The sequence below is a fragment of the Netta rufina genome, assembly GCF_964035555.1.
Source record: "Netta rufina genome assembly, chromosome: 16".
Taxonomy (NCBI): domain Eukaryota; kingdom Metazoa; phylum Chordata; class Aves; order Anseriformes; family Anatidae; genus Netta; species Netta rufina.
Genome location: NC_140140.1, coordinates 5,115,615 through 5,130,224, shown reverse-complemented (window position 1 = coordinate 5,130,224; position 14,610 = coordinate 5,115,615). Strand labels below are relative to the sequence as shown.

General features: G+C 41.4%; 1 protein-coding gene across 1 annotated transcript; it reads left to right on the top strand.

The window, feature by feature from the left end:
- Window positions 1–1,206: 1,206 nt before the first annotated feature.
- On the top strand, window positions 1,207–11,687 carry IFT52 (intraflagellar transport 52). Its single transcript, XM_084296485.1, has 13 exons — window positions 1,207–1,442; window positions 1,784–1,871; window positions 2,126–2,255; window positions 2,881–2,956; window positions 3,044–3,115; window positions 3,986–4,112; window positions 6,069–6,155; window positions 6,785–6,853; window positions 7,545–7,699; window positions 8,749–8,836; window positions 9,983–10,091; window positions 10,646–10,791; window positions 11,378–11,687. The coding sequence occupies exons 1-13, from the start codon at window positions 1,318–1,320 to the stop codon at window positions 11,423–11,425; spliced, it is 1,320 nt and encodes a 439-aa protein (XP_084152611.1). The 5' UTR covers window positions 1,207–1,317; the 3' UTR covers window positions 11,426–11,687.
- The last annotated feature ends 2,923 nt before the right edge of the window (window positions 11,688–14,610 follow it).

The window sequence follows — 14,610 nt, the reverse complement described above, 5'->3', positions numbered from 1 at the left end:
GGGGTAGTTCAGTGAGTCTGCCACCTAAGCCATTAAAGACCTGGTAGCAGCAGAGGTGCGTTTTAGATTTTAATGCTCTAGAGCAGAAATGCAGGATTCAGCAGGTGTTGCTGAAGAAGCAGAGCTGCCCCAGCAGCTGGGATGAGCACTGCTACTTGTAGAAGGAAGCCATTTCCTCATCCTGGGCTCAGACACTGATCATCTTTCATTGCTCCAACGGCGGCTTACGGCTCTGTAAACCCTGAAGTGGGCTGTAGCCTCTCACAGGAGCCAGTTCTTGCCAATGACCACTGGCTCTCCCTCTGACCCAGGATCGGGCTGCTGTATGTAAAAATTGATGTAGAAGGGGCTGTGTTGCTTGTCAAAATAAAAAGTTGGTGGGGAAGCGGAGGGTGGGAATCCTTTCACAGCATGTGCTTGACTTCTCTTGAGGACCACGAACACTGAAATGGGCACAGGGAGCATGGGGCAGGGCGTGCTGGAGCCCCCCAGGAGAGCTGCTTCCCTCCTCCCTGCAACACTGGCTTCTGTGCTCCTGGGGTGCTCTGGAAATGCCTATCACAGTTGATCATAGATGTAGAAGAGTTATTTATTCTGCCTTAATTTAAATGCTGGTGTACTTATTGAATGTCACTTCCTATTCTTTTTTTTTTTTTTTTTCCTCTCTCCAAGTCCTTGGGTTCCTGTGGGGAGGAGAGAGGGGGATAAGAAATTGTAACTTATGTACAACACATGGATAAATTTCTAAAAATGGGGTAATGCTCACAGTGTTGGGAAGCTTGTCTTGACTTTTTTTTTATTATTATTTACATTACCAGCCTCTATCTTGTACATGCTGGAGGCATTACAAAAATGCTACGGTTTATATTAAAGTGCATACACTGATGTGTTTCCCTCTCTTGGGCCTGCTGTAAACAAATGCTGGGGTGGGAGGAGAGGAGGAAGGCAGGTGTGGGGGTGCTGTAGAGAGGTTAATTTTTAATTAAAAACCTTAATTGGGCGCGGGGGGTCCTTCAAGCCTCCCTGACGGGGCAGGCTCCGCCCGGCGCCAGGACTCCCCTCAGCGGGCGGCGGGGCGGAGCGCGGCTCCCCCCGCCCCGCCGCAGTGGTACGGCCCCGCCCCCTGGTTTCCCAAGGAACGGAGCAAACCACCGCGACGACCCCCAGCGCGGGGGGGGGGGGGCGGCTCCCACGCGTGCGCGGTGCTGGGCGGCGGGGAACGGCCGAGCCTGGAGCGGCCCCGCTGTGGCCCCGGCCCCGGTCGGCGGCGCGGCTCCTCCCGGCCGCTGCTCCCCGGCCTTCCCGCAGCTGATCCGCATGGAGAAGGGCCCGCGGAACGGGAACGCCATCGCCTTCAACGCGTCCAAGGGGGAGGCCTTCACGCCCACCAGCAACTACAAGGCCTGGCGCAAGAGGCTGCGGGGGAACTGGAGGATCCTGAGGTGAGGGCGGCGGCGGGGGGCGACGGGGCAAGGCCGGAGGGAAAAGGAGAAAGGAGGAGACCTGCTTGGTGCAAATTTTAACAGTAGTTGTGGCGGTTTGTACCAGTTCTGGAGCAAAAAATTAGTATATCTTTAGAGGTCCTTTGCGATTTAATAGGTTCAGATTTCTAAGGGTTATCGTCACTCTGGTTACCAACTTTAAACCAACACAAAAGGTTGTGAAGCGACTGAAGTAATCGGCTTTGTTTGTTTCTGGTTCTTTGAGGGGAAAAAAAAAAAAAAAAAAGTTGTGGTTCAGGATCGCATCCCCAAATAACGTTTTCTTACTGATCTATCCGTAGCTTAAAAGATGAGATCACATCTGAGAAGCTGTTCGGGGTGAGGCTGTGGATAACGGCTGGTCCAAGAGAAAAGTTCAGTGTTGCTGAGGTAAGTCAGGGCTTGTTGGCACGTGTGGTGTATTTAAGACTGGCTTAATGTGAAGTAGAAAAGAACAGTAAAGGAGAATTACTCCTTTATACGAATTTACACAAATAAAGATTTGACTGCTTTTCTAATAGGATCATTCAAGTTCATTGCAAGTAGTCAGACTCATTTACCTTCCTTCATCTCGGTACAACTTCTTGCAGTCTTGCTTTTAGCTTCTTTCATGTACGTTTTTCTGGATGTTTGTTGTCTTTTAGTTTTTGGTTCTGAAGAAATTCCTGGAGGATGGTGGAGCCATCCTGGTGATGCTGAGAGAAGGCGGGGAGTCCCGATCTGGCACAAATATTAACTTTTTGTTAGAAGAATATGGAATCGTTTTCAATAATGGTAATGGGGCTCACTGATGCCTTTTATTCTTACATTTTTAGCAAAATCAAAAGGGCAGGTTCAGTCTTTGTAGGTATGAGCCTTGTAGATCCCTCTCACAAAGTATGTTTTTGTACCTTTTCGAGGTATTTTCTCCTGAAATCTGTATGTGCATGGAAGCCTAATAATTGGTGGTATTTGCTTCCTTAGACTGTGTTTTTTTGGTTTTGTTTTTTTTGTTTGTTTGTTTGAATCAACCCTATGAGCTTCGTGCTTTTGGAAGATAGATTAAAAAATAACTTGAACTTGACAAACTTGACACGTATTCTTTTAATTTGATTTGATTTGATTTTTTTTTTTATCTGTAGAAGCGTGGAAGACATGGAAATGTTTATTTTTTATATTTTTATTTGAACTTTTAAATGTATTCCTGTTCTAAACCTTTAAGTGCAAAAGGAAATGGTAGTGAAGGCTGATCTGAATGCTGGTCTGAATTCTTTTGAGAGCTGCATGCCAGTGTTGTGGTGTTAGAAGCAAACATCCAGGGAAGCCAAGAACTATACTCGTTTTACATTGCTATGTCTGGCATATTGATCAGTTAAGATGTAAATTTGCTATTATTTATATATTTTTTTTTTAATTCAAGATGCTGTTGTAAGAAATGTATATTACAAGTACCACCACCCAAAAGAAGCTCTGATCTCTGATGGAGTTTTGAATAGGTAAATATTTTGGTTGTATGGACCTTTACAGTGACCTCTGTTAATCCATCGTTTGTTCACTAGGTTTTGCTTTTCAATATGTTTTAGGGGAATCAGTGAAGCTGCAAGAAAAACAGCACTTGAGACAACAGATGAAGATGGAAGCATACACAACTTGCAGTGAGTGTTTTCCTTTCAGGTAGCTGCTGTGAAAAGATTTAGCCTAACTCAATTAGCAGACTCGTAATCTAGCAGGAGTTTATTTCATTTGTGTTGAGGTTTTCTAACGTGTTTATGTCAGCTTCTTGCTCCTCAAGGGTATATCTGGAAAGGAGACTGTTTAGTAACTCTTGATAGCCACTTAAGGAGCAGGAGTGATAGATCTTGAGGTGAATTATTACTCTACTGACCAGATCCTTTTTTTTTTTTCCCCTCATCTGTAGATCTGAGTTTTATTAAACAGCATAAATGTGAATAAGCTATAGGTAGTGGGTGGTCTGGCTGTAGACAAGAGGAACACTGCAATTTTTAGAGTTTTACTCCAGGTTAAGATAGACATTTGTTATAATTTTTAACTTTCTGTCTGTACTGCGCTATTCTGCAGAGAAGTGGGAAGGCATTAAGAAGAATATGTTTTTTCCATAAATAACTTCATATGTTTGTATTCTTTCTTGCTGCTGGTTTATAGACTAATAAGTAACTGGTTGTTTACAAGGAAAAATGTAAGCGTAAAAGCATTTAATACAGTTTTGTTTCAGAATATATATTTGTCTATGAGTTTAATGGCCCTGCACTTCTCTCAGATACAGGACAAACAGAAATCAAAAGCAATCTTTGTTACATGAGACGAGTTGTCAACCTGGGAATGCCTGTAGAAGGAGACTAAAATGTCATTTTAATTATCTGAATTTTTCAAAGCATGGCTTTTGACGTTCCATCACCAGTGTACAATTAAACTGCTCAGTTTAGGCAGATAAACTGAGTCTTATAAGTATGTCCAGCCTACCTGATATATGCAGGTACTTCAGGATGTTTTGTATTTCTTTGCAGAGGTCTCACTTTTGTGTATCCATTTGGTGCCACGTTGAATGTGATGAAACCAGCGGTGGCTATTTTGTCAACAGGATCTGTCTGCTTCCCACTCAACAGGCCTATTCTTGCTTTCTATCAACATGAGGTATGATTCTTCATGAAACAAACCGTGCATTCTGCCCCAGCTCCCCACAAAAATTGTGGTTTTTGTTTTTTATTTTATTTTTTTTTCCAGGAGCACTAGGGAAGACTATTTATTTATTAGGGTGCCAGAGGGATATTTTTAGTTCTTCTGTAATGTTTCATGGTTTTGTTCTGTTATTTTTTTTTCTTCATAATTTTAGTGACTGTTTAATGAGATTACTGGTTTCATTAATACCAAGTTAAGGAAGAGGATCTGTCCTTTGTTAGTTTATTAAAAATAAATCAATTTTGAAAACTAAGTAGTAGTAGATGGGTACAACAAATTAATATTGCTCCTGGATATAATCACATTAGCACACATTTTACTGTGCAGATGAGTTGCTAACACTACCGTGTTTTTTGATGTATTAGGTAGGAAGGTGATTTTATTTTATTTTTATTTTATGAGGATGCCACTATTCATTTTTCCATGTTGTTGCTGAAATGTACCCTGTAAATCAAAGACCATATGGCAGCGTGAAGTGAATTTACAAGTACACTTACTGCTTGCATTTTATCTGCAGCTGTCAGAAGATAAAATAAAATCCCTCTCCAGACACAATATTTGTACGTAGATCCTATGGGCCTGTAGGCTCATGCCTAACCTTGCACCCATGATAATCTTGAAGTGATTTGCATTACTGTAAAAAAAGCTGTCTTTGTAATGTAAGTCATCTAGGTTATGTAAAGCCATAACTTTAGAAGTGTTACTAAAAAAACCTTTAGAAGTGTTAGAAGAAAGTGTTTTTTTTTTCTGAGAATTGTAACAGCTACATTAGTCTGGAAGTGAAATCCACATAACTTGTTTGTACCTCCAAGAGGCTTTTTGCTTGGGTTGATCACCGAAATGGAAACCATTACATATCGTGCAGGTAGTTCTTTCTGCAATAAAATACCCTAATGTGAACGTCAAATAGATGCCATCATTTTTCCTTGTCTAGTTTGCGGAAGTTGTAGACAAAAAGGTAGAAGGTGAAGCCAGAGACAGGGGTTCTCTTTCAGGCAGAGCAGAGAAACTTGTCAGAAGAAAAACAAAATCTCTTAGAGCAAAGACGAGAGATGGTAAAGAACAGCAACAGAAAGTGAAGGAGTGGAAAGTAAGAGCAGAGGATGCTGTCTAGTTACACTGTTGTGGATAAAGCGTGTGCAATTCACGTTAAAATTTTGCTTGCAGAACATGGAGTAAGAAACATCAGAAATTGTTAGACAGGCTGGAGCTCTGTCTGAGGTGTCTTCAAACTCATTACAGCGGTCTTTATGCTTATGTTATGCTGCGAGTCTCACAGTTGGCGCAGGAAGCATACAGGCTTTTTTGTTCTGTTGAACACTTACTATTTTTTATACGTGTCCTTGTGGAAGGATTCAGATTAGAGAAGAATTCCAAAGATGTTTCATGAATGCATTTTCATGCATGTTTGATTTAGCTAAATGAAAATAAAACAACCAGAACATTCTGCATTTTCATAATAGAAATAATGAAATTACCAAACTCTTCTCTCATTAAGTGATGTGCATATATGCTATATTGACACGTGCATGTGTCATTGTCCTTCAGGTTTGCATTCATTTACTTAATTCTTTTTTGCTTCATGGAAAAAATATTTTTTTCTGCAAAAATAACCTATGTGCAGCTACTGTTGATGGTACTGGGATTTTGTTTATTACCAGCCAGTTGTCTTTCTAATCTTATGAAGTGCAGATCAGTATTTTTTGTAATTTTATGAGCCTTAAGAGCATATGTTCTTTTAATAATGCTGAGCTCTTGTGAGCTTGCCATGTTTGAAACTGCCTTTGGCACTACTTATTCCAAAATCTCTTATTTCTTTAAATTGCTTTGTAATTGGATGCCATTAACAATTGCCTCGAAAACTATGATTTGGAAGGTTTTTTTTTGCTATGTTGTATTCTTTATTGATAGAGTAAAGGTGGAAAGATGGCAGCACTGGGATCTTGCCACATGTTCAGTGATCAGTATTTAGATAAAGAAGAAAACGGTAAGATCATGGTAAGTTAAAAAAAATAATAATAATAATTACAGCAGTTCTAAAGAAATCCAAGCTTACCAAGTTCGTCTTAAAGCTTAGAGCAAGAAATTGATTCAGTGCAGAGATTCTGACCCTGTGCTAACGTCCTGGGGACTTGGTCAGAGCACAAGTAACAGGAAGGAGTTTTTAAAGACACAGCTTATGTTATAGGACTCTGAAAACCTTTTCCTATTTCTGTTCACCACTTTATTGTTATTAAAATGGTCAGTAGCTCTTTTATTTATTTATTACTGTTTCATAGTTTCTTCAGTGCTTTATTATTGCTTTATGATTAATAAACCTTTGCATATATAGCTCCTGATATGTGGTGATCACAATGCACTTTCCAAAGTGTACTGTATAACATTATGTGTAAGCAGGGTGTTTTCCTGAAAGCACACATCTCACACAAAGTATGCTCATTGTCACGACTCATTGCTTCCCTAAGCAAATACGTATAAAGTTTGTATTTTATCCCTAGATATTATTTGTCTCATTACCCATTTTTTCTTTTTCTCTGCATTTAATTTATTAAATTAAATTACGAATGTTTAAGTACTATAGCAGATTACTCAGACTTTCCTGAAATTAAGGTTTTACCCTTCCCCAGGATGTGCTTTTCCAGTGGCTTACAACATCAGATGTCCATTTAAACCAGATGGATATGGAGGACCCTGAGGTAAGAGAGATCCATTACAAGGAAGTAAATAATAGTGTAATCCAGCAGCACCTGTTCTGCCAAAACATGTATTTAGAGTGACATGGCTAACAGCTAGGTGAATACCGTCATTGTTACACACCCTTTATTCAAGGGATGAGGTTGAGTAGACAGATGGACTGGGCATGAAATATAAATTGAAAAAACTTATGTGTTAGATTTAGATTGGTGCTTATTGGTACAGTTTCAGTGAAAGGCTCTTCCCAATTTGCCTGTGTTTATGAGATTATTTGCTGTTCCAGGTTAGTATGTATGCACTTTAGTTTATATCAAATCTAGTTTAGGTTATTTCTTCTTAACTCGCATATGCAAATGTTATTTTTATTTGGAAATATGAAAAAATGTATGCTCTTTATGCATAAAAAGAACATGTCTTGCACAGTTGACTATTTAGCTGTCCTTTTTTTTACTTTAACAAGAATTAACAGAAATTCAGACAGTCCATTCATGTGGCAAGTAGTTCTACAGCTAATATAGCAGAATTTGCACAGTTTCCTGATCTAGTAATCTGCACTGCAAAAGGTCATACCTGGTGAAGAGTGAAATAAATACTTATGGATGAGATTTTAGGTGAGGTATAAACTAGAAAGAGGCTATGTAAATGGATTGCTCTTTTTAAATCATAACAGTGTGTGTCTGTGCGTATGTTCAGATTTCAGACTATACCATGCTCCCAGATACAGCTGCGCTGTCTGAACAACTGCGAGTCTGTCTGCAAGAAGGAGATGAGAACCCAAGAGACTTCACAAAGCTGTTTGATACATCCCTTTATCAGCTGGATACGACTGCCCTCCCTGCAGTTATCAAGTCAGCAGCTGTGAATTTTTTATTTAATTATTTTTGCATTCTGTATTCTGCGTTTTCTGCTTGTGTGTACTCAGTCTCTTCTGCTCCTAAGCAGACAGAGCTGTAGGCAGCGTTCTGAATATGGATATACCAGAGGTTTGGGCATGACATTGGTTTGTTCTTGCTTCTTCTTCTAGCTGTAGTTTCTGATGTTCTTTTTTTCCTTTTTCTTGCTATTGCTGACTCAGTGAGCTGATATTTTTTATAGAACTGTCTGCAGTGACACTGGGTACTTTCTGAAGTGATAACTGAGAGTTGTATTTCCATTTACATGTTACTTGACGTTGGCTGAAGCTGAATTTCATTCACCTTTGCATTTCCCAATAATTCCAGCTTGAGATTTATCTGTTGCTGAGTTTTAGTTTTGTAGCACTAGCAGCTTTGTCCCTTATAACTCACATTGTCTAGGTCACGTATGAACACAGAATCACAGAATTTTCTAGGTTGGAAGAGACCTCAAGGTCATCGACACGTTGAATAATAGCAGACTTAACACAGATTTCATGAAACTCCACTCTTGCAGACGCTTTCTTCCTGCTCCATATTTATTGTATTTTCAATAGATGTGAATTCATCTTGAGATTTTTCTTCTGATCCCATAACAAATAATTTTTTAATGGCTTTTGGTTAGGGACTTTGTAAAACTTGTTTGAAATCAGCTGTTTTTGAACTGGATTACTTTTTCCTCATGCACATTCATCTCTTTAAAAGTTGTTTGAAGAATTGAGAGGTGTGACTTACTTCTTTTTCCTCATCTGATACATCCAGCTATCATTATTGTCTTCTCAGTCATAATTTTAACTTGTTTGCTTTAGAAGTCAGCTATTACCGATACGTAGTTCTCTGGAGTCCTTCAAAAATTACACGTCCCAGTTTTATGCTATTACTTTGTGCAAAATGTTGGCGCTGGTATTTTGTAAAAATTAACTTCTGTAACCTTTAATGCATGCAAATGGAAATGCATGGTGTGTTACTTCTCCTGTCACGCTGTATCTTCTTCTGTGCTGCAGAGCTTATGAACAGCTGAATGTGAAGCATGAACCTCTCCAACTTATACAACCTCAATTTGAGACTCCGCTACCTGCCCTCCAGCCAGCTGTAAGTAAAATCTCCATGCTGATAAAGGACATGGAGAGTCTTTGTTTCATATAATAACTCTCATTTCCATATTTCTTTTAAAGAAGAGAGAGAAATGCTGTAGTAATAATTAATGACTTAGGAGATGAATACATTGCAAAATCTTTTAAGGAGTTCTTATTTATGCTTTTCAAGTTCTGTTGATAAGAATTCAAATGTAGCATCTGGTACCATAGCTTAACTTTCCTGGAGAGCTCAGAATGCCTTGCGTGTATAATTCCTTCAGCCAACTAGCTGCTCCCAGTCCCGTGAGCCACTGGGGTTTGGCTTTTACCTTTTACTGTGAAAACAGAAGGTGGCATTTCAGAAAGCAATGTATTGTAAGCAATACACTGACTGCTGCCAGGGGAGGAGCCAGTCTGCCCTGCTATTCTTCCATCTTCTGCATCTGTTCAGGAAGTAGAAAGTGAAATAGCTTTTTGACAGCAAAGGCTGGCCAACCTTTTACCAGCAGAGATTTTGCTGGCAGCAACAGGAGCTACTGCAGTGTCAAACTTTCTCAAAATGCAGGTATCTGACTTTTGCCATCATGGCTCCATCCTTTTTTGGCTTGGCCACTGAGGAAACGTTACTGTGATGCTGACAGATACAGGGATGCAACTCAAAGTAGTGTCTCGTGCTGCTTTTTTTAAGATGTGTTCATTTAGAAATAAAGTACTCTTTTAAGCACCTGTAAGCCCTTTTAACAGTTACTCTTGTGGCATAGGTGGTGACTGCATAAAAAAGAAAATACCCTTGCCAGAATTAATGGAGATAGGTTTCAGTGTGAGTTGTTATGGCCTGCTTGGTGCCTTGACTATCTGAATGCTAAATAAACCTGTATCTCTTGGAACAAAATTAAAAACAAACCATGCAAATGCAGCATGTCTAGTTATGGTGCTAGGTGATAACTCTGGCATACTGATGACTAAATTCTTTTGGAGTATTCAATTATTTTTATGAAATACAAATTGAATTTTTAAAAGGTTGTACTTTTGTACTCTGGGCTTTGGAGTTGCTTTTGACTTTATAATAGGTTTCTTGAAGTCCAGTCTAAAACTGATATCTTAGAGATTTGCGAAGTGTAAGAAAACTAATTGTCAATAAATTGTGCTGATTCTCTTCAAGGTTTTTCCACCTGCTTTCAGAGAGTTGCCTCCTCCCCCTCTGGAGCTGTTTGACTTGGATGAAACCTTTTCATCTGAGAAAACTCGTCTTGCAGAGATTACAAACAAATGTAAGCAGAGCAAACTGATTTTTTACACACACTTGTTTATACGTTTTTGGAGGGAAATGGAAATCCACATGGAATTTGGTTCCACAGGTTTCATGGAAATCCACGGTTGTAATTCTGGGCCAAGATTGCTCTGGGCCTTGGAAGTTGATACATGGCTTACTGGTCTTGAAAACATCAGGTAGCAGCAGTGCAGTTTCATTTTCCTTTCTGTCTATTGTTTTCCTCATTCAAGTAGACATATGACTTGGAAGGCCTGCTGTCAGAGTTGCTGGCTTCCTTTTCAGTTATTTTGGGGAATGCTTTTTGAAGTTAGCAGTGCAGTAACTCGCACTGTCGGTAAGTACCTGGTAAGATTATTCTTAACACACCTTAACTTGAAACAAGAAGAGAAAGTACTAGCTGCAGAAATACATCATGGCTAATCCTCTGAACTTATTTGTAAGATTCCCCAGGATATGAAAAATGAATGGAGATTGGTATTTAGTATATTTTTGCCCAGGCAGCGTGGGTGTGTGTGATGTTCAACTGCCTCCTTCTTTGGGATGCTTTTTTAGGTACTGACGATGACCTGGAGTTTTATATACGGAAATGTGGCGATATCCTAGGAGTAACAAGTAAACTCCCAAAGGAGAAGCAGGATGCCAAAAATATACTGGAGTACATCTTCTTCCAAGTGGTTGAGTTCAAGAAACTGAATCAGGTATTTTTAATAACAGAATTACAAGTAAATTATTAGTAGCATCAGCCAGCACTGAAGCATCTTTGTAGCACTTGTCATTGTTACGCTCAAGCAATGCAGCAATGTGTTAAGGCATCTGATGTGCGATAAAGCAAGCCAGTGAAGTTTGATTCAGAATGCTTATGACTGGTAACCTGTATGAGAATGTGTAATGTATTGCTCAATTTATTAATCTCCCATTTATTTTAATTGGGGGATTAATACATGCAAGTGTAGTTTGGGTAATTTCAGCTAAATCCAGTTCATTTAATTGTGCAGTATGATAAAGCAGTGTGGCCTCACCAGTGTTTGCAGTGCTTGCTAATGCTACAATGTAGATGTGAAAGCAGCATTGTTACTGCCAGGGAGCCTTGTGTCACCCTCAGTTTGATGCTTCTGTTTGGCAGATCAGATGTTTTTGCTAACAAGAATTCCCAGCTTCTCAAATAGTCTATTTATGATGAAAATATGATTTTTTTATAGTTACAGTTATTGTATACAAATTATTACATACAATTTCTATAGTTAAAATCCTTCTGGTTTTGTTTCTGCTTTTCCCTTCCCTAAGGAACATGATACTGACACAAGTGAAGCTGGATTCCAGAATGGGAACTGAGACCTGGCTTTCCTCAGATTGAGATGGATCCTAGTACAGACGTGCTTATCACCCATCTTCAACCTCTGTGTTCGGTGCAGTGATTGGACTGTCTCGCTGGTTCACTGAATGTTTGGATCAGTTCTGTGTGGTAGTTTGGACAACTAATGCCTTTTGAGGAGGTGTTTGTATTTTACAAGCACTTTCCAAATAATTCCTTGTTTTTCTACTTCTGTATTGAAACTGTAATTTTGTAATATATATATATATATAAATCTTGTTCTAAGAACATAGTTTTGGTTCTTCTTTTATTTATTTTTTGTAGCAGTGCTTACTGTGAGTTCTTTTGGCGTACACATAGCCATTAGTTGCTCTGTGGGGGAAGTTTGTTGGTTTGACTTGTGAACTGGAGAAGAAAATACAGCCATAAATTCAGGAGATGCTGAAAAGATGCTGCTCTGTCACCCCGTGGCAGTCATCTTATGGCTTTCTGCCTAAGTCAACCAAGAGGAGGTGGGTTTGTTACTGTAGAAGGAAAATATTTCTTGCCAGGGAGGGGAGGACTTGAAACTCAGCACTGAAGACATTGCTGCACATCACTGCCTCATACAAGATTGGAAAAACATCATGAAAAGGAGGGACAGTGTTTGGATTAAAAAGACTTTAAGATTTGACGGCTCACTATTACAAAAGTGTGATATTGTGCAGAAAGCTCAGGAATATTTTTACTTAAAATTATTCCTAGAGAAAGGGAGCCAGGTATTGCATAAGAATGGAAACTCAAGTGAAATTCATTGGCCATGCCATGCTGAAGCTCAGTGCACAGCAAAAATAGATCCAAGGGTACGAGGGGTGAGAGGAACAGACTTGTCAATATTATTAACACCAAATGTCTTTGTTGCTAAAGTGTTTTTCTTTCTATCAACACTGCAAGATTGCCCTTGATTTCCCTCAAAAAAAAAAAAAAAAAAAGTATTTAATCTGACCCCAAACTGTGAAACTTGAATTTTTCCTCCACTCAGGCATTTCATGCAACTTGTGAGACTGTGCCTTATATGCCTCTGCCATGGTTTTTGATCTCAAAGCTGCTTTTTTTTTTTTTTTTTCTCCCCAGAAGATAGTACATCTTTTTTTTTTTTTTTTTTTTTTTTTCCCCTTAAAACCCACTCATTTTACACTCTTTAATGTTTTGGATGCCAATGTGGCACAGACTTTCCTAGAGCAGGTTCCCCAAAGCACCTACTCAGTCACTGATGAGGTGAGATGTGCCAATATACTATTGACAGAAGCAGTTGTAACTCTGCACACTTTGCAGACGTTCCTTTGTCAAAGCAGCATGTTTTAAATTTTTCATTTCTTCCTCTTTCATTTATTTTTCTTTAGTGACATGCTTGTGCTTTTCACACACAGCAGCACTTCGTACATTCCAGCTACAGATTTACATAATAAGCTTTATCTTTCCCCTCCAGTATCAATACCAACCAGTCAACCGGCACAGACTGCAGTTGAACCAAACAACTGTGATCTTCTTGCTAATTATAGGTCTGCTTTGTACTGTTCTTTGGTGTTTAGACTTCAAACTGTAAATACATTCTCTCTGTGTCCCTTTTCAGAGTTGTTTTGTCACCTGTTCCTGATGTCCCAACATGTTTTTTAGTAAAAAGTCATCGGAGCAGCCAGAGAAGACAAGCAGCTGTTTGTCTGTTGTTTGTCTGTTGTGCTGTTCTAACAGTGAAGTAGAAGAACAGAATTTTTCAGTGAACGAAGGTTTTTTTGGGCCAAAACCACTAGCGTGAAGTACGTGCAGAGGCAGTAGCTAGCTGCCTTCTCTTTTTCAAAACTATCTCTCTGTCCCTCTGGAGGTGTTTCAAACTGTTATTCTGAAAACAGAGGTGTTTGCTTTGCTCATGAAAACATGACACTTGCTCCTTGCTGGTTGACAGGACAATTTTGAAGGAGTTCAAACAGGTGAAGGCTTTCAAGAAGCGAAGCTGGGCCAAGGGCCAGTTAGGCACCCCGCACACCCCAGGCTTAACACATCAATGAAATTATCGCTGCACTTCAGAGAAGCTGGGTGCAAGTTACTTTCCCCTTTTTCCTCTAGTCTCTCACGGAGTGTTTTATCACTTCACCTTTCATTTATCCCTGAAAGAAGAGGGAAGGCTGCATATTGCTTTTTTTTTTTTTTTCCAGCAACCTCTAAATGCTCCGGGAAAGCTGCTTTTAACGAGACATTCTCCGTGTCTCCTGGCAGCACCTACTGGAGAAGGGGAAAAAGACAAAGCAGAGGTGTAAGCTGGGGGCAAACACACCTTTGGAAGGAAGGGGGACATGGAAGCGACCGAGCTGGGTGAGCGCAGCTCGGGCTGTGCTTCTCCCCTCGTGCCAGAAGAGGGATCCCCAGCCCCGCCGCCTCCCTCGCCCCAGCTCCCCGCGGGCAGCGGCCGGCCCCGGGCCGGGCTGCGGGGCAGGGCCCCGGCCGCTGCTTCCCCTCCTTCTCCGGTCCCCCCCAGGGGCCAGCAGCGAGGTAACGGCGGGGGGGGGCGGCCCCGGGCCCGGACACTTCGTGGGTGCCGCTCCCGGGGCTGGGGAGGGGGGAGGCGGCCGGGCTGCGGCCCGCAGGGGGGAGGAAGAGGCGCTGGAGCCGGGCCCGGGGCCCCCCAGATAAGCCCCGTGGGGTGGGGGTGAGGGTTGGAGGGGGTTTGGGTGCGCCCCGGTGAGCACAGAGAGCCAGGGAGCAGGCGGAAGAGGAAAAACTTTAATCTTTATTGCGTTAATACAAAGGACAACTGTACGGGAGGAACGGGGAGCTCTCAGGGTGCTGCCAGCTGGTAGCGTCCCGAGCCCTTTCCCCTAAAATCTGGCTCCAGCTGGGGGATGCCGAGCATCACCTTGGTGCCTCACCAGCAAGCTGTGGGGTTCCAGTGGTCCGGCACGAGCTGCCTGCACCCCATGGGATTCACCGGTGGGGCAGCTCACGGCAGCGTCTCGGGTCTGGAGCCCCGGCAGCAGCAGCAGCACAGGGCTGGGTGTGCAAACACAGAGCTGGGCTCGAGATCGCTCAGCTGGGCCTCGTGGGTGGCAGAGCCGTGGGGCAGGGCAGGGTGCCTCCTGAAGGCACCGGGCCAGGTCAGAGGAATGACGACGGAGGTCTCCAGGGATGGTGTGTCCGGCTTGGAGCACCCCAGTAACCTCAGCTCCTCGGT

What these genes read in the sequence shown, in the direction of transcription:
- IFT52 (XM_084296485.1), top strand. Translation starts at nt 1,318, where the DNA reads ATGGAGAAGGGCCCGCGGAACGGGAACGCCATCGCCTTCAACGCGTCC. An exon ending in GGGAACTGGAGGATCCTGAG is followed by an intron (nt 1,443 to 1,783) that starts GTGAGGGCGGCG and finishes ATCTATCCGTAG; the next exon opens with CTTAAAAGATGAGATCACAT. An exon ending in TCTGATGGAGTTTTGAATAG is followed by an intron (nt 2,957 to 3,043) that starts GTAAATATTTTG and finishes AATATGTTTTAG; the next exon opens with GGGAATCAGTGAAGCTGCAA.